At 49.5% G+C, this 19,858-nt stretch overlaps 1 protein-coding gene across 1 annotated transcript in view; it reads right to left on the reverse strand.

Annotated features, from left to right (window-relative positions):
- LOC127585802 (tenascin-X-like) overlaps positions 1 to 17,385 on the reverse strand; it is an 89,954-nt gene extending 72,569 nt beyond the window's left edge. The window contains exons 1-8 of the mRNA XM_052043501.1: positions 16,965 to 17,385; positions 15,741 to 16,217; positions 13,705 to 13,820; positions 12,715 to 12,868; positions 11,525 to 11,788; positions 8,959 to 9,222; positions 3,304 to 4,101; positions 344 to 706 (exon numbers count right to left, since the gene is read on the reverse strand). Of these exons, the coding sequence (XP_051899461.1) occupies positions 344 to 706; positions 3,304 to 4,101; positions 8,959 to 9,222; positions 11,525 to 11,788; positions 12,715 to 12,868; positions 13,705 to 13,820; positions 15,741 to 16,217; positions 16,965 to 17,385 (2,857 nt within the window). The remainder of the gene's footprint in view (positions 1 to 343; positions 707 to 3,303; positions 4,102 to 8,958; positions 9,223 to 11,524; positions 11,789 to 12,714; positions 12,869 to 13,704; positions 13,821 to 15,740; positions 16,218 to 16,964) is intronic.
- Positions 17,386 to 19,858: the final 2,473 nt, after the last annotated feature.

The following is a 19,858-nucleotide window of genomic DNA, read 5'->3' on the forward strand; positions in this document are numbered from 1 at the left end:
CTTGCAATCTGGAATTTCCTCATTAAATCTTTTCAAGAACCTCCTTAATCTCCATCTGACCAAGTGTTTGTCTACCTGTGTGAACATTTCCCTTTGTGGTCTGGTGTCTGTAATGCTGCTTTGAGTGTTTTACTGGTTTAAGGTACTATAAAAATGCATCGCTGTTTGACTCACGAGGTATCTATTGAAAAAAGAGATCGAAAGAGGAATTTCCCAATCCAGGACAACCTCTGGCAAAGGTTTCCTTTACAAAAAAACACTGTTTTTAAGTCAAGGAGAGATCCCTGGTGGCCGGCAGTGGTTGTTACCTAGGGAGGAACAGAAATTAGTCAGAGACAGGTACCTGAGATTCTGGTAACATTAATGGTTTGGGTTGGATGATCCAAGGAGCTGCCATAAAGGTACAGTTCATAGCTTTTGCCCACGATTAGCCCTGTTATGTTGGCTGTCCGCTGATTGCCTTTGAGCATCATCTTGGCCTTAACCATCTTAGTGAGTGAGTCTCGGTAAAACAAAATCAGCGTGTCGAACCCACCGCCCGCAACCTCCCAGGAGACCTCAGCGCGACTGGAAGTGGCGTTCCACACCACAAGACCCGTCTGCTTTGGGGAACTTTTGTGAACCAGATGCTTGGGGGCACTGACCAGAGGAGGATGCTGGGTTTCAGAGATTTGGGATGAAACTTTGAATTCTGGATTTTGTTCTTCTGTTAAAAAGAAAACAGAGCATGAGAATTGTGAAAAGTGGGAATAAAGTCAACTTGTGTTTGGAACTGAAATCTATTTTCCCAAATATTGTGTGTGATTACTGGTGCCACCCTCTAGATAATGGTGAAACCAAAGACTGAAGGAAAGATTACAAGTAATCCCCAAAGTGCCCAGTGATAATTCTTCATTATCTACAAACTTTCATTATAGCAATTAGTTAGTTCTGAGGAAGTTAGAAGAATCCCAGATGAAAAACACGATGATGCTGGAGGAACTCAGCAGGCCAGGCAGCATCCGTGGAGAAAAGCAGGCGGTCAACGTTTCCGGTCAGGACCCTTCTTCAGGACTGAAGTTAGGAAAAGGGGAAGCCCAATATATAGGAGGGAAAAGCAGAGCAGTGATAGGTGGACAAAAGAGGGGAGGCGGGGTGGGCACAAGGTGGTGATAGGTAGATGCAGGTGAGGGTGATAGGCAGGTGCGGGGGAGGAAGAGAGAGCAGGTCCACCAGGGGATGGGTCAAACGTAAGGAGAGAAGAAAATGGGGGACAGAAGAAAGACAGGCTCGGAAAGGGAAGAAGAGAAGAGGAATGGTTGGGGGGGTGAGGTGGAAATGGGTGTAGGGGTTACTTAAAGTGGGAGAATTCAAGGTTCATGCCGTTAGGCTGCAAGGTTCCAAGATGGAAAATGAGGTGCTGTTCCTTCAGTTTGTGCTTGGAATTCTCCTGGCAGTGGAGGAGGCCGAGGACTAGGGAGTCGCAGAGAGAGCGGTCCCTGCGAAAGGCAGAAAGGGGTGGGGAGGGGAAGATGTGCTTGGTGGTGGGGTCCCGTTGGAGATGGCGGAATTGGTGGACAATGATGTGCTGGATACGTAGGCTGTAGGATGAAATGCGAGGACAAGGAGGACCCTATCCCTGTTGGGTCTGGGAGGGGTGGGGGTGAGAGCAGAGGTGCAGGAAATGGCAGAGATACAGGTGTGAGCTCTCTCAACCACAGTCAAGGGGAAGCCATGGTTAGAAAAGAAGTTGGAAGTCTTAGATCTTGGACATCTTGTGGTCAAGAGAGCTCGCACCCATATCCCACATGTGGTCGAGAGAGCTGCTGTTCTTCCAGCATCATAGTGCTTTTCATCAAGATTCCAGCATCTGCAGTCCTTTGTTTCTCTAGAAGAATCCCAGAACCCAGCCTAACAAATATGGTCAACTGGAGTTAATCACAGACACCCTGGATTTTACAGCCACAGGGACAAAACTTATGCGGGGTGGCTTCAGCATGATTTCTCATTGGACACAGCATTAAATATTCTGTTCCACAGTCAGTGGCCACTGTTGCCGTGCTGCTGATGTGGAATTTCCACCCTGTAAATGCGAACACTGCAGAGAGAGGCCATTCAGTCCATTAGGCCCAAGTTAGCTCTTTGGAAGAACTCCCCAATTAGTCCTTCTCTTTCCTCACAGCCCTTGATTTTACCAGATTTTGTCCAATTCTCCATTTGAAAGTTTCTTCTGAATCTGTTTACACTGCCCTTTCATGCAGGGTGCTTCCTATTGCAAATCACAGCTGAAAAAGGCTCCCCTTACAGGAACAGTGCAACTTCAATATAACACAGGTGTTGGGGGACAAATTTAACACTGGCATTAGAAGTAAAACTAACAATTACCTAATGTTGAAAGCCTTTCAGATTTTCTATACAGTACAGCACATGAAAAGATTCTCTCCACTTAATCTCTATTGTTGTGTCCCACAGCTAAAATTTGTAGAACAGATCTCCAGTGCTGGATTGCCAATGCTTTTCTAGGATTTATTACTCCCTGCTCTGTACTGCCATCATCAGAGGGACTTTCAAAAACATCTGCTACATTTTGCTGGGAATATTACTGCCTCCCTGTGATTCTAGAATAAAAATGCACATTGTCCTGGGGAATACGGTAACACCTGTGGTATATTTGGAACTGTAATATAATGAGGCAGGCTCTATTGAGGTTGCACTGTACAATAAATAGTCTGTATTTTTGAATGTTTAAATAAATCAGGAATTAAACATTGATATTGTGTGATGGAGATGTCTAAATGCTTTTAAGTTGTAAATAAATAGAGGAACAGGAAGGTAGTTATGCTGAATTTAGCTGGGCCACAGCTGTGTCCACATCTGGTCACTTTAGGACGGATGTTAAGGTCCTAGAGAGGGTACAGAAGAGAGTAATGGTGCCAGTGATGAGGAGTTTCACCTTTAAAGTTATACTGAACAGACAGGGATTGTCCTTGGAAGCTGTCCCCATCAGCGGACAGTTCAAGCAGCAGGTACATAGAGTTAACCACAAGCAATGTGAAGAGAAACTTTTTTTTAAAAAAGGCTAGATGGTGGTGGTGATCTGTAAGTCATTGCCTTTCAGGGTGGGGAATACTGGAGTGGAAACAGAATCAATCAGGGCTTTCCAAACGGAATTGGATGGTCACTTGAGGAAAAATAATCTGCAGCGCTATGAGGAAAGATCAGACAAATGGGCCTGATTGTATTGGTCTGCTAGGAGTCAGCACAAATGCAATGGGCTAAATGGCCTCCTTCTGCACTGCAGAAATGCTATGTTTCTATAAGTACCTTCAGGAATCTCATGCGGAGTTGCTTCTGATCTCCCTGATTGTGGAAGGTTTTCAGATCCTTTACTGACTTGTTGGATATTGAGGGGTGGCTCCTGTATTCCATTCGAAGATGGAGAAAGGTCACGTTCATTCTGTCCCCTTGAACTGGGAATAGACCCAGGGACTCCACCAAGGTCATTCTTTCTTCTCGATGTGGGTACAATCCCCGGGGATCCATTAAGTTCAGTTTTTCCTCTAGACCTGGGGATGGTCCCTGGGAATCCCCCATGTACCTCCTTTCCTTTGGACGTGGGGATGCTCCCTGGGGATCCGCCATGCTCATCCTTTCCCCAAGATGTAGCTTTAGTTCCTGGGGATCCACTATATTCATTCCTTCCCCTAGACATGGTGTTGGTCCCTGGGGACCCAATGACCTTACTTCCGGGACTCCCCAGTCTCCCAGTTCCTACCAGGGATGATTCCTGTGCCTTGGCTGTGGGGCCTCGACCACGTTCAGTCTTTTTATCATCGTTTATCTGCTGTGGTTTGGGAGGCCAGATGCTGAGCATCACCCTGGGGGAACGGAGGGGTTTTCGGGAAAATGCTGAGTAGCGCCTGATGGCAGAGTGTGCCATCACAGCCGGGTTGGTTGAAAGTCCAGCCACCGATATCCTCCTGGAGATGGCCTTTGAGATGTCCTGGATGGACTGGCTCCCATTGGCAGCCCGTGCTCGGCTGGAGTGTCTACCAGCCAGTTCCCGATGGGCGAGACCTTCTGTTAAAACAGAGCTGGCATTAAGTATCTGTGATCTTGTGGCTATGACAAGAGAGTGAAAGACACCATTGCTCATTGACCCAAATAGCCTGCTCACTCATCCGATCTGAACACTACATCCAGGTGGAACCTATCCCCATCCACCTGGTGTGTTGAAAAATCTTGCCTCTTAGTACCATTGATGAGACTCCAAGAAACTTAGCATTTTAAAGAAGGATGGGCAAACCAGCTAGCATGCAATGGGACCCTTGGAGAGAAAGTAGTTTAACCCAAGGGACTTTGACTCAGAGAGCTTTGTGGAGAAGGCTCTGACCCAGAAAGCCTTGTTGAGAGGGCTCTGATCCAAAGGGCTTTGACCCAAGGGCTTTCACCCAGAGAGCTTTAGACGATATCACTCAGTGAGTCTTGTCCCAGTGATGTTGAGGGGTGCATCACTCCCACCGCCTCAACCTCCCCACCTCACCCCTTTTGCAGGTGAAATCTTATGGATGTTCTTCTGAGGGTTGAGTTTCAAGTCATGGCCAATGATTCCAAGCATCCTGAGATTTTACCAAAGATTTCTGTGAGTGTGCTGCCAATTTAAAACCACACTGTTCTTCACAGAGAGGTGTGTGTAACTGCAGGGGAAGGGTGTGGGGTGGGGAGAAGGGACAGGGTCAAACTTTATCCAAGCTCCAAGGATGTTCCCTGTAAAAATGAAGGGGAAAGAAAATCATAGGATGGGGTGTCCCTGGGGAGAGGAGGACGAGGGGTCCTGGTTACTTCTGGTTCACCTCATGAAAAGCAGCAGGGTGGGTGCGATGATTCCCAGCGGTCTTGAAGCAACTCCTGGAGGAAAAAAAGTTAGGGAGAGGATGAAACCAGGACTTAGGGATTGCACAGAAACACCTGGAGGGAGATAAGGAGGAATAGAGAGAAAATCAAATGTCAATCTAAGTTTACACCATTCCTGGAAATAATTAGCCAGAGAGCAGGGTGAGGGAGACAGCAAAGACAGAATCAGCCCAAACTTCAACATCCACAGGGCACACTGCAGGAATTTATCAAAACCTCTTCAGCAGCACCACCCAAACCCACTGCTATTGTCAAGAAGGCAGCAGGTCAAGCCTGTGGCTCACCAATGTCTGTCCAGGGCACACTAGAAATGAGTTATAAATGCCAGGCCTAACAGTGATCCCCAAATTGTAAATGAATAATTTTTCAAGAAATCATGGACGTGAATAAAACCCAGACCGTAGATTATAAACTGTGCCCCTGTAACGTTTTACACAACCTCTCTGACACATTCTTCACTATAATGCACTCTCCTTGATGTCATCTTCACCGTAACGCCTGCTCTTTGATGCAACCTTCAGTGACACCTCTCTCTGATGCAACCTTCAGTGTACTGCCCTCTCTCTGATGCAACCTTTAGTGAAATACCCTCTCTCTGACACAAGCTTCAGTGTAACACCTCTCTCTGACACAATCTTCAACGTAACGCCTCTCTTTGATGCAACCTTCAGCATAACGCCCCCTCTCATTTGAGGTTCTGCTGTGCTGTGTTAGGTTGAAGCTTTTGAAAATGTGCATGAACTGAATGCCTTGCAATCTGAACAAGGTCTTCATCTATTCCTAACTTTCTTACCTCATTACTGAATTTCAGGAAATGGGACTGATCCAATGGATTTACTTCTTTGGATAATATTATGCAGTGTAGCCTCTGGGAAACAGGAATTTATATCCCTTTTGTAATACACCTCTCATCTGTAACATGTACACTCTGTAACCTACACAGCAATTTCTCCTCACATTCTTCACACAGCAACACCCTCCAACAATACGATGACAAATTCAAACAAATTCTCTGTTCTCTTCTTACCTCCCACTCTGTGGATGCAGGCAGGACAACTCACAGAACACGGCCCACACTGTTCAGAAGGAGCAATGCAAAGCAGTTCAGCTTAGTGAGAGAGGGTGAAGCATGAAAGACCCACTTAAGATCTTACAATGTCTCAGGAAACATTTCAAAGTGTTTCACACACACACAGACGCACATACACACACACACACCAACACACCAAACAACAATAAGCCACAATATGACACCCATTGCTTTTGGCTTCATTGCCTCAGACCCTGGAGAAGGTGTTGTCTGTAAATCAGCTTCCCATCTTAAGAGGCTTCTTGCCAGACCTTGGAGCAATGTATCAGAGGGAGCAAGGCCTTTTCTGCTTCTCACATCAACTACTGGAATCCCACTGCCAGATGTCCAAGGCCCCTAATGGTGAGTAACACTTCCCAAACAGTGGGTCTAGGCAAGAACAGGTCAACGAAAGTCTTTGGTTTAGTTGAGACACAAGAGATAGTAGACACTGGGATCTGGAGCAAAGCAAACTACCGGAGGAACTCTGAGGGATAGGCAGCATCGACTATCCCTCTGCCTCCACAGATGCTGCCTGACCCACTGAGTTCCTCCAGCAGTTTGTTTTTTGCTCTTTGGTTTAGTTATAGCCTGAAGTCATCTTGAAAGAGAGACACCAAACTGGACTGAGAACAGCATGTTGGATGTTGCTCTTTGTCCACATAGAGCTTTATACAAACCCAGTGGCCTATTGAGGGTAAAAATAACAGCTAGCTGTCCCATCCTAACCCCATTCGTATCTGAATCCGTCTTCTCCCACTCTGGAGTGGATGGTATCATGTATTGCTGGAGGACGCCATCCAGGACAAAGCAGTCCACGTAGTTGGCACCTCATCAACTACACTGAACATTCATCCTGGTCCTGATGTTTCCAGCCCAAAACATCACCAATTTCTTTCCTCCCACAAATGCTGATCGACCTGCTGACTTCCTCCAGCAAGTTGTTTGTTGCTGAACATTCATCCTTTCAGCATTGTGTACAGTCTCTGCAGCATGCATCATCTATAAAATGTACTGCAGTTACTTGCCGAGACTAATCAGAAAACACCCTCCTAAATCCGTGACGAGGTGTATGGGAACACCACCACCTGCAGATTCCCCTCCAAGACACACACCACCTTGACTTGGAAATATATTGCCATTCGTTCATTATTGGTGCAAGTAAATTCTGGCACCCCCCAGTGGGATGAAAGGTGCAAATTTCTTTCTAGTTTGGTTGTATTGAAAAAATAGCACCAGCCACTTTCTCGTGTAGCCTGGTGCAGGGTCCAGACCAGAAATATTGACATTCATCTTTTGCCTCCACAGATGCTGCTTGTCTTTCCAGCGGTCTGTTTTTCGTTCCCAATTCCCACACATTCCTGAGAAGGAATAAAAAGACTAAAGAAATACGATTAATACTGTGTCCTCTATCTGGCCCTGAAGTACGAGAGAATATTGGAGGCTTCACTCACAACCATCTCTGGGGATCTGGCAGCTGATAGAACATGAAGAGTTCAAAAGACAGACAGCAAGAACTAGGAAGCCCTTCAAACAAATTCTCCCTTCCCTTCCTACCTCCCGCTCTGTGGACTCAGGCAGGACAACTCACAATGAAAAACACGGCATACAGTGTACAGAAGAAGCAATGCAAAGCAGTTCAGAGTAGTAAGAGAGAGAGAAGCATGAAAGACTCACTTGAAATCTTATGCTGTCTTGGGAAACATTTCAAAGGATTTCACACACACTGAGCTGTTTTCTCTAACAGGAGTTGGGCAAATAACACCCAGTCTGAAGCCATTTGACACGGTCTCCACAAACACAGTTCAATGAATGGCTGATTGAAATATTTCTGATATTCACTGTTAACATCCCAATTTTAAAATTCTCGCCCCTGTCCCCAAACTCTCAATGGGCTGACTCTCTCTCTTTAACCTCCTTCACACCTTCCTCCCTCCAAGATTTCTGCATTTCTCCAATCCCAGTCTCTTGCTCATCCTCCAATTTCTGTTTCACCTTTGGCAGCTGTGTCTCCAGCTCCCTGGGATCCGAGCTCTGGAATTCCCTCTAAACCTTTCTGCTTCCTTTTTCTTCAATGCCCATCTTGTTACGGAGCCTCTGGTTATCTACCTTAGCATCTCTTCTTGTGCGCTGTGTCAAATTGAGATTGGTACCACTCCTAAGGAGCTCTTCTGGATTATTTTACAATGTTTAAGGTGACATATAACTGAAGCTATTGGTGGAAGAATGTCAGCTGGGGCAAGGAGATGTTTTCTTAAACCAACACAAGGGAATCTTTCCATTTTTTACATGTCACTGGAATAACAGGAAATGCACTCATCCTAGCATCTTGACCAAGAGGCAGATTCTTTGCCACAGCTGTAACTCTGTCAGTATTGCCCCAAACACAAGCTCACACATCTAGCATGCAGCTCAAATGCATTATGCTCGCTCTGGAAACAAACTACAAACTGAGCCAAACTAATGGGATCTAACCTGTGCCTTCTCTGAAAAGGGCAACGTGCACACTGAAAAACAGGAAGATTCCATTCAGATGGAAGCTGGAATGGAATGGAATAGAATGGATTGAGAGACAGGAAATGGAATGGGTGTGGAAACCCAGCACTGGAATACACCTGGAAAGAGGAATCACCTTTCATCAACAAACTCCCAAAATGAAATTTCCAGTTAACCCCAGCTCTCTGAGGAGGGTATTCCCAATTACTCTGCCCTTAATGACATCACCCCTGAAGCCCTGGTCTGATTTTATTCTTCCTTGGTTCCATAATCGTACCTTACCTCCCTAACTTCAACCAAAAATATATCCATAGTCAGCTCAGATGCTCAGGCAGGGCTCAATATTCTGGACAGTGTTGCTGTCTTGTACAATCCCCTGTGGATATACAAACTCCAGGCAGGCTATGTTATCGGGCAGGGTCACCGTGATGTACAGCTTTCTGTGGGTACACAGAGCACAAGTAGAGCATGCAGCATTGGTATTCCCAGATCCGCCTTACCTGTGGTTGCTGTGGTGATCACAGCCTCACTCTGCATCTTTCCCTGCTCACCCACCAGAGAGATGGTGTATTTGGTGCCCTTCTCCAGCCTCTCCAGAGTGGCTGTGTGATCTTTACCAGACACCTTCAGCTCACCACCTTGGCCGCTCTCAGAGCTGTAGCTAATCCGGTACAGGTTGACCTGAGCCATGGACTTCTCCCACTGCAGGCTGATGGTGGAGTCGGTCACCATGACAACACGGAGGTTCCTGGGGCTGTCAATCACTACCGGAAGGGGAAGAGAGAAACAGTGTCACAGCATGCCGCCCGCTTCCTGGTGCTCACTGACCCCCACCGGCCCCCTCACTGACCCCCACCGGCCCCATCCAGCAACTCCTCAATTCAAAATTGAAATCCCTCAAGTGTTCATCACCAAAACTCATCCCCCCTCACCCCTCCACAAACTGTAACCCCCTACAAACCTCAAGATCTCTGCACACTTTCAAAAACTTTTAAGAAAAATTTTAAAATTTTATTTACAGCGTGGTAACAGGCCCTTCCGGCTCAACGAGTCCGCGCTGCCCATTTTAAACCCAATTAACCTACCCGTACGTCTTTGGAATGTGGAAGGAAACCGGAGCACCCAGAGGAAACCCACGCAGACACGGGGAGAACGTACAAACTCCTTACAGACAGCAACGGGAATCGAACCCCGATTGCTGGCGCTGTAATAGCGTCGCGCTGACCGCTACGCTACCGTGCCGCAATTCCAGCTTCTTAATCAAACCTGAATTTAATTGCTAAACTATTGGTAGTCTTGCCTTCAATGGCCTGGGCTCAGGCTCTGTGATTCCCTCTCTATCCTCCTCCTCCTCTTTCTGCTCCTTGAAGACGTTTCTAAAACCCTCTCTTGATGACAAATCCTTTGCCCCTGCAATCCCTACCCCAAAATCTCCCAGAGCAGTATGACGTCAAATTCTGTCCATCAACTTTAGGATGTCTTGCAATAAAATGTAATTTATATACACGTCTTCATATGTGTGCTCATGTACACGCACACACATCTATCCATGTGTTCATCTGGTGTATGTATATCTATAAGCATGTGGCACACGTGGCATGTGTTTGTGTGTGCATTTATCGATTTGTGCACGAGTGTCAATGTGTAAATACTGTATGTTTGCATTTTGTGTGTGAACTGGGCTCTGCTTACTCCCGCCCCATTGGATTAGACTCCACGACACCTCCTCCCGTTTCTGCTTTCACAGCCTTGCAGAATCGAGTCAGCATTTATAAAAAGAGAAGGTTCTGTATTCTGGTGATTGTCGGGGGAAAGCGGTCAAGAACAGGAACGGGATTGGGAGTAGGGGTGTGTGTGTGTGTGTGTGTGTGTGTGTGTGTGTGTGTGTGTGTGTGTGTGTGTGTGTGTGTGTGTGTGTGTGTGTGTGTGTGTGTGTGCGCGCGCGCGTGTATATGGTGGAGTGAGATGGAACAGTCTGAGCTGCACATTCAGACATCTCATTCTTTGCTGTGTTGAGCAAGGCAGTGCTGACTGAAGTGCTGTTCAGCATGCCTTGGCTTCAGCCACAACCTTGTTTGCAGACTAATATTTAACAATGTGGCGAAAGGTAAGTGTGCGCGTGTCAGTGGTTGATTCAAGCCCACGAAATATATAGTAGTGGCACGTGTGGTCAGATGCAGTGACCTCCACCTCCCTGTGAACAAACAGTCCTGTCCCAGACTGGGCTCTGCCGCTGATTGTTACTCCTGCCCCAGGAGACTAGACTCCACGACACCTCCTCCCGTTTCTGTTTTCACAGTCTCACAGAATCAAATCAGCATTTATAAAAAGCGAAGGTTCTGTATTCTGGTGATTGTCAGGGGAAAGGGGTCAAGAACAGGAGTGGGATTGGGAGTACGAAGACTCCTACCTGCAGTTTCCCTCTCGTCAAATCCCATCCTGACTTGGAAATATATTGCCAATCCTTCACTGTCACTGGGTATAAATCTTGGAACCCCATAACCCAGTAACATTGTGGAAAGAACTTCACCACGCAGACTACAGCAGTTCAAGAAGGCACCTCACCATCACCTCCTCAAGGGCAGTTTAGGATGGGCAGCGAATGCTGACCTTGCCAGTAACATCCCATCAGTAACAGCCTCAGGTGAAACACTTCCATAGCTCCACTGCACTGTGAAACTGGGGGAGCGCTGCATTGCCAGAGATGCCATGTTGCAGCTGAAGTTTTAAACTGAGGCCTTGCCCAGCTTCTCAGACCAAAGTCAGAGGATACCATGATATGTTTGATGAGGAGCATGGGGTGAGGTTAGTTGGGGAGGGGTTGACATTTCTCCCCAGTGTTTTGGGGTTAACATTCATCCGTCAACCAACAATCACTTACAGGACCCAACCGATTTGTAGGAGCTTGCTGTGCACAAAAGGCCTGCCATGTTTTCAGCAGTACAACAGATCAGGAGCCCCTCACAGGTTGTCAGGGACTTTAGGATGCCCTGGGCTGGTGGGGTAAAGCACCACAGTGATGCCAGCTTTTCCCAAAGACCTTGGAGATGGTCAGCAGGGACTCACCGGTTGTGCCTTTGGTTGCCACTGCCTTGCTCTGGTGACCACCACGCTCACCCACCAGCGAGATGGTGTGCTCCACCCCAGCCTCCAGTCCAGTTAGCACGGTACGGCTGTTCCCGGGGGGCACCACAGCCTGGCTATGTCTGCCCGTCGCCGAGGAGTAGTTGAGCCGATAGCGGTCGATAGCGGCCAGAGGCTTCTTCCAGCCCAGCTCGATGGTTGTGTTTGTGGCCGAGACCACATGCAGGTTCTGCGGGCTGTCGATCACTGCAGGCAAGAGCAAGTGCTAAGTCAATGGGGTCCTGTCTTGCTCAAGAGCATCAGGGCAGACGGACCTACCAACACCCAGCTGGTGAACTCATGCACGTCAAAATAAATGTGCTGTTTTGCATCACACTGCTGTATCAGGGTGGGGGCTTGGTGGTGGGAAGGAAGGGTAGTCATCATCCACTATGAAAGACATGCTGTGTTATCCAAACGCATGAATGAGGTTAATAGCAGCAGGGTCAATTAAAGGTTATGCACAACTTTGATCAGCTGTAGCTTAGATGCTGCTTTGTTACATGTGTGGATTCACAGAGTGGCCACTGGATTATTCTGCCTCTGTCCGTGGGTCTCCCCCATCTCCTTCCTGAAGGCGGACTGACCTGTGCCTACTCCACTCTGCAACTCCCTGAGGGCTGGGATCAGGAATACTGGTGATTCAGATTGTTATCCTTCCCAACAGGACCAAACCATTCTTGGCCTTGCCTTGATCCAGTGGGGGGGGGGGGGGGGGGGGATACTTATTTCCCCAACTGTGGCTGTGACTGGAAAGCTCAGGTAATGAGCTGGGCCAGGCCGAGGGGATGGAGGGGTAGGGGGAGCAGGGTGGTTCTGTATGATGGGGGTGGGACATCTGAAACTGAATCAAAGAAGTACAGATATTTGCTGCACAGAACAAGGTGATTCAGACCATTACCAGCATGGGTGGAGAGGACCCAAAACAGGCGGTTCCTCATTAACAAACATTCCTAAGTCTGATTCTGATAGGCGCATCGTACAATGCTATTGCTGCATTGTGCCCCCACCCAACAACCAATTTCGCCCCCCGATGTCACCCTGCCTGGATTCCAGTGTCATGTCCCAGACAATCATACACCTGCAGTTCAATGGAGCAACGGTTCAGCTGGGGAGCTCCCAAGAGCACTTACTGGTTGTGAAGGTTCTTGTGACGGCCGTTCCAAGCTTCTTGTCCTTCTGAGCTTGCAGAGTCACCTCGTACTCCTGACCTGATGCCAGTCCCGTCTGCTGGAAGGAGGTCTTGGAGCCGGCCAAGTGATGGGTTAGTCTGCCGTCCTCTTCCTTCTGTTGAGGGCGATGAAATGTTACTGATGGTTAGGCGGAGCCCAAGGCTGAAAGGTCAGGACCCTGGGGTGAACCCAATGAGTCCATGTATTGGTATTGGTTTATTATTGTCACTTGTACCAAGGTAGAGTGAAAAACTTGTCTTGCATACTGTTCATACAGATCAATTCATTACAGAATGCATTGAGGTAGCACAGGGTGAAAACAATAAGAGAATACAGAGTAATGTGTCACAGCTACAGAGGAAGTGCAGTGCAGGTAGACAATAAGGTATAAGGTCATAACAAGGTAGATTGTGAGGTCAAGAGTCCATCTCATTGTATAAGGGAATCGTTCAATAGTCATCACCGTGGGATAGAAGCTGTCTTTGAGCCTGGTGGTACGTGCCCTCAGACTCCTGTATCTTCTGCCTGATGGGAGAGGGGAGAAGAGAGAATGACCCGGGTGGTGGCTGCTTCACCAAGGGAGTGAGAGATATAGTCAGAATCTGTGTAAGGGAGGCTGGTTTCCGTGATGTGCTGGGCTGTGTCCACAACTCTTTGCAGTTTCTTGCAGTCCTGGGCAGAGCAGTTGCCATACCAAGCTGTGATGCCTCCAGATAGGATGCTTTAGGGTTAGGGCTCTGGTCAGTAGCCAGCGCTGTTAGGGCTGAAGGTCGGGGGTAGGGCCAACAGACACGAGTGCCGGACTCTCTGTATCCTCTGCTCTGGAGTTGCAGCTACAGTTTGGGTGCAAGCGAGTGTAACAAATCCCAACACTAACCCCTAGGGTCAAGGCAGTCTGCCCCCATCCTCCCGAGGGATATTCAATCCTTGATCCCTGACCCCACTCCTCACCAAGGGCCGGAAGGTGATCACCCAGGCATCCACTCTATCCTGAGGCAGGTCCCATTCCACCGTCGCCTTGGTTTCCAGAATCTTCTTCATTCGGAGCCTGAGGGCCACTGGGATCTCTGCAAACAAAAGGGGGACAAGCACTGTCAATATTGCAGCTGGTAGGCTGCTGCCCTGGGCACTGAGCCCAGTGCGACAGCACTCACGCTCTTGGCCTTAGTCACCCGACCTTGCCTGGCCTAATTCAATGGTGCAGTCCAGGGGAAGGCAGGGCCAGCTTCACCAGGCTACATCCAGGCCAGGAGCAACCCTATCAACAATAGTACGGCTCCACCATACCACACATAGTAGGTTGCTTCATACCAACTACTCCCTCCTTCTGTAGGGTTACATAGTAGGGGAGCGTAAAGCTTTACAGCTGGGGGTTATACCATGTGATGTGCAATGTGCCATCATAAAATTAGACTTCCCATGACAGTGCTCCTGATGAATGAGAGGATCTATGATGGCTCGACTTCACACTGTATTTTTTTGTGTATTATTGGATTATATATCTCCTGTCACAAGACTCAGCATAACATCATGTAATTGTGCTGCTGTAGTGATCAGTGAATCTCCCATGGCATTGTTCACTTAAGTTAGGGGACACACAATTCTATCATGCAGTTTTCACCAGATTGATTTCTAGCACGGGGATGCGATTGTCCTTTGAGGGGAGACTGGACCTTACTCACTAGACTTTAGATGAATGAGACGTGTTCATTTTGAAACATATCAAACTCTTTGCTGGTCTTGATAGGGTAAATGTTGGGGAAATATTACCCCTGATTGGAATGTCTAGAACGAGCGGTGGCAGCCTCAAAATAAGGAGAAGGCTATTCAGGATAGAGATGAAATGAAATGTTTTCACCCAGACGCTGGAGGATCTTTAGAATTTTCTGCCATAAAGGGCTATGGAGGCTCAGTTGCTGAGTATATTCAAATGAGAGACTGATAGGTTTTTGGATATTAAGGGAATCAAGGGAAATCGAGTTAGTGCAGGGAAGTTCACTGAGGTAGAGACTGAGCCATGAGTTTACTGAATGGCGGAGTGGACACAAGGGCCCAATGGCAGTCTCCTGCTTCTACTTCTCAAGTTCAGCACCCACCGCTGTGTTCAATGAGTTTATGAACCCAGAGAACCATTAAAACGTGACCTGGTCCAGCTGGATGGAACTGCCTGCACTTTGCTCCAGTATTGCCAGTCAGACCTGTCTCCACACTAATTGCACACTCCCTTTTGGTCAGCTTGTCCAGATGGATTAAACCAGAACCCATCAGGAGTGTCAGATATTTCACCGTCCCCCAAACCCCCATATTCACCATTCCCCTTCCGATGGTACTGAACTACCCTGAGAAACATACCCTACTGATTCGCAGGTCTCCACAGATGTGCACTGATGAAAGGTTGATAATTACCCTACGACTTTGCTCCTGCTACCCCACCCCAGCAGTGGCTCCAAGCCTCCGCCCCGCACCGTGATGCAGTGGTCAGTGCTGCCACCTCAGTGCTCCAGGGACCCTGGTTTGATTCTGACCTTGGGTGCTGTCTGTGTGGTCTGCACCTTCTGTCTGTGACTTCTTGGGTTTTCCCCACCTCCCAAAGATGTGCTGGTTGGTTAACTGGTTGCTGTAAATTACCTCATTGTTGGTTGGTGGCAAAAAAGAATCAAAGGGGAGCTGATGGGCATCTGTGAGGGAGAATAAGTTGCTGAGATACAGGGAAATAAGGAGAGGACTAATGGGATGGCTTCCCTGTGATGGACCCAGTGGGCAGAATGGCCTCCTACTGTGTCCGTGTAAGTGTAAGGCACCCTGTTCTGCTTCTTGTTCAAATGAAGCAGCCAGTTTGGCCTTGGGGTGCCAATAAAATGGAGGGGTCTCAAGCTCAGATCAAGTCGGTGGAGCATCGCACTAGTCGGCACTAGCGCCCCAGTCATGTCCTGCCCCCTCCCCTCCCCGATGAGGCACTCGATCAGACCCGAAGCGGGGCAGCTTACCCAGGGAGCAGTCATCGCCGGCGAACCCATCCTTGCAGACGCACTTTCCGCTAACGCAGCGGCCTCGGTTGCTGCACTTGTTCGGGCAGTCCTTGACGCTACACCTGGGCCCCGAGTAGCCCGGGTCGCAGACACACTTGCCGTTGATGCACTTGCCGTGGCCCTGGCAGTCGTCGGGGCAGGTCTCCTCCGTGCAGCCGTAGCCGGTGTAACCCGGGAAGCAGACGCAGCGGCCGTTGATGCAGCGGCCCTGGTCATTGCAGTCATCGGGGCAGATCTCCTGGCTGCAGTCGTGGCCCGTGAAGCCCTGGCGGCACACACAGCGCCCGTCCACGCAGTCCCCGCTCGGCGGGCGGCAGCCTCGCTGGCAGGAGGCCTCGGAGCAGGTGGGGCCGCCCCAGCCTTCCTCGCAGACGCAGCTACAGCTGGAGGGGCTGAAGGTCCCGTGGGCACCGCAGTCCGGCGCTGGCCCGGAACCTGGGTGTGGAAAGCACGGTCAGCGGGAGAGCAGTGCCCAGAGGTGCCCGAGCCCAGCTCACCCGTAGGGTCGATCGGTGGGAGAAACAGCTGAGGAGTCAGGAGTTCCCAACGACTCCTCAGCTCCTCTCCACCGCACCCCGCCCCAACACCACTCACCTCTCACACTGTTCCCCTCGCTGTCCCTCACACCACTCACCCCCGACTATTCCCCTCCCCGTCCGACCATCCCCCTCCCTCACACCACTCACCCCGCACCCCTCCCAGTATTCCCCTCTGTTTTACCATACCCTTCTTCCCTCACATTTCTCACCCTGCAGCTCTCCTCCAGCCCTCTGTCACACCCCTCCCACCATCCCCCTCCCTCACACACTCACCCATATCCCTTCCACTGTTCCCTTCCTCGTCTCACTGCACCCTTCCCTCACCCTACATCCCTTCCCTATAACCTCCCCCTTGCACCCCTCCCCATCTCACCACACCCTCTTCCCTCAGCCTGCAGCTCTTCCCCAGACCTCTTCCCTTGAACCTCCCCCCCCAAATATTCCCCTCCCACCGGCTGCCCTCACAACCCCCCCCCCCCCCATACGACCCAACATCCTCCTGCCACATTCTTCCCCCACAACCAACTCCACTCCCATCCCACCCTGGCCCTCCCACCCCCACCTCGCGTTAGGCAGGCTGCGGTGTCCTGCTCCGTGAGGCAGTGAGGTTGCCCGGCACAGGCAAGCTGCCCCACGTACTCACCACAGCACCGGGAGCTGGAGCAATGGCGCCGCAGGGCTGTGACCTCCTTCTCCAGGGTCTGGAGGCGCCGTTGGAGGGCCTGCACATCACCGCAGCCGCAGGCCTGGGGCGGGATGTTGATCCTGTGGGTGAAGACCACCTGCCTGGTGGGGTCCAGGATGTGCTCGAACTGCTTGTCGCCCCGCGCCTCATCCCGGGCCTCAAAAACCTGGGCCTCTGGCCTGGAGATGTTGGCCGTGCAGGACTGGCAGTGAGGCAGCTTGATGGTGTAGATGTGGTCGAAGGTGGTGGGGCGTCCACTTGTGGTGTTGGGCAGCAGAGCCCGCCGCTGGCGGACGGTGGTTCGGAAGAGGCCACAGTCACCCATGTCCAGGGTTGCTGCAGCCACCAGGAGGAGCAGGATCCTCGAGGCAGCCTCCATCTCTGTCGCTGCAAGGAGGGCAGGAATGTCCAGGCTTCAGCCAATGGGCAAGGAGAGATGCGGCCAATAGCCTCGCACTGTAACTGCACCACACTTCCTACAGGATGGAGAGACACAGTTAGTGTGCGCGGCTGTGGAAGCAGCATCTCCCCTGCAGACCAGCCTGCCCAAGGTTCGAGTCTCAACATCCATCAAAGGGAAAATCCAACATTAAACTCAGGCAACACGCAAGTTGCTGGAGGGAAATGGACAGTTAACGATTTGGGTCCACATGAATGGTCTCGACCTCCAAATATTGACTTTCCATTTCCTTCCATAGATGCTGCCCAACCCACTGAGTTCCTCCAGCTTTTTGTGCGTCGCTCCAGATTCCAGCATCTGCAGTCTCTCGTGTTTCCATTAAACTCAGGCACTCTCTCCCAAGCCAACCTGGGCATCTGAATCTCCTGGTGCAGGACTGGGGGACTGCCACACTGCCTTTTGGATATGACATCTTTCAGGGCAACCATCGTGTGAAACTAATTGAAGGATAAGCAGGGTTTTCCTGAGTCCATGTTCCTTAACCATCGTCGACAAAATACTGATAAACTGGGGTACTGTCATGTTGTTGTTTGTGGGAGCTTGCTGTGCCCAACTTGATCACTGCATTTCCTACCTTCTGCTGGTTCAATGGGTGGAAGCACTTTGAGACATGCTGAGGTTGGGAGAGATGGTCAATAAATGCAGGCCATCTTATGTAGGTTATTAACAAGACAGCAGCACTGGAGACTGCTGGGTAAGTAGGATCCGGAATGGATGAATCCCACCAACCTACCCCAGCCAATCTGTCTATAAACGGTCACTGTTTGCTGCAGAGATGCAGGAAAGCTCAGAGCTGCAGAGCAGCTAAGCTTGGCTCTCCACCTCCTGGGAAACTGGCAGCCCCAGATGAGCTGCCCTCTTCCCAGAGGTGGGGGTGGAGGAAGGGTAACCCATCCTCTGATCAGATCCACTGTCTTCTCTAAAGTCAGCTAAGGATTTTCGGTGAAGGAATGAGTCACCGTGAGACTCGGGGACGTGGGAAGCAAGAGAACCAGCAGCTCCCATCTGGACACTGCACCAAAACATGGGAAGGTCCTTCCAGGTGCATCAGCACACACAGCATGCTGGCCTACTGGAAGATAGATGGCCAAATGCTTGGCCAACCAAGTTCACTTAATGAAGGAGTGAGAGACAGATAGGTTTAGGGAGAAAATTAAAGAGCTCAGGTGAAGGCATAGCCACCACTGGCAGTTAAACTGGGAGCAATCAAGTGCATAGAGATTGTGGAGGTTAGTAAGGCTGGATGGAGTTACAGAGATGTGGAGGAGGAGGGACACAGAGGGATTTGAACACGAGGAGAACTTTAACATGGAGGCATTGCTTAACTGAGAAGCTGTGCAGGGCACTAAGCTCATGGTCTGGGTGGGGTAAGCGTGATCCAGGCTGAGGTAGAAAGGACCAAATTTAAGTACTTGAAACTACCCCAGAACCTGCCAAAGATAATCACATGAAGAAATTGCTTCCCCTTACACGGGATTCCAGAACTACTGAAGTCCCGGTCTTTGGTATTGGTTTATTATTGTTGCTTGTATTGAGGTACGGTGAAAACTTGTCTTGCATACTGTTCGTACAGATCAATTCACTACACAGTGCATTGAGGTAGTACAGGATAAAAACAGTAAGAGAATACAGAGTAAAGTGTCACAGCTACAGGGAAGTGCAGTGCAGGTATACAATAAGGTCAAACAAGGTAGATTGTGAGAACAAGAGTCTATCTCATCGTATAAGGGAACCGTTCAATAGTCTTATCACAGTGGGATAGAAGCTGTCCTTGAGCCTGTTGGTATGTGCCCTCAGGCTCCTGTATCTTCTGCCTGATGGGAGAGGAGAGAAGAGAGAATGACTCAGGTGAGTGGGGTCTTTGATTATGCTGGCTGCTTCACCAAGACAGTGAGAGGTACAGGCAGAGTCCATGGAGGGGAGGCTGGTTTCTGTGATGTGCCGGGCTGTGTTCACAACTCTCTGCAGTTTCTTGCAGTTCTGGACAGAGCAGTTGCTGTACCAAGCCGTGATGCATCCGGATAGGATGCTTTAGGGTTAGGGTTATGGTCAGTAGCCAGGGCTGTTAGTTGGTGTGTCAAAGGCACATTTCAAATTTCTTCAGCCTCCTGAGGAAGTAGAGGCACTGGTGAGCTTTCTTGGCCATGGCGTCTACATGGTTGGACCAGGACAGGCCACTGGTGATGTTCACTCCTAGGAACTTGAAGCTCTCAATCCTCTTGACCTGAGCACCATTGACATAGACAGGTGCATGCCCCCTTTCCTGAAGTCAATGACCAGCTCTTTTTTGCTGACATTGAGGGTTTTGACATTGACGCTGACACCACGTCACTAAGCTCTCTCCTTCCTTCATCGTTATTTGAGATACAGCCTACTACGGTGGTATCATCTG

The sequence above is a fragment of the Pristis pectinata genome, chromosome 34 (assembly GCF_009764475.1).
Source record: "Pristis pectinata isolate sPriPec2 chromosome 34, sPriPec2.1.pri, whole genome shotgun sequence".
In the NCBI taxonomy this organism is placed as follows: domain Eukaryota; kingdom Metazoa; phylum Chordata; class Chondrichthyes; order Rhinopristiformes; family Pristidae; genus Pristis; species Pristis pectinata.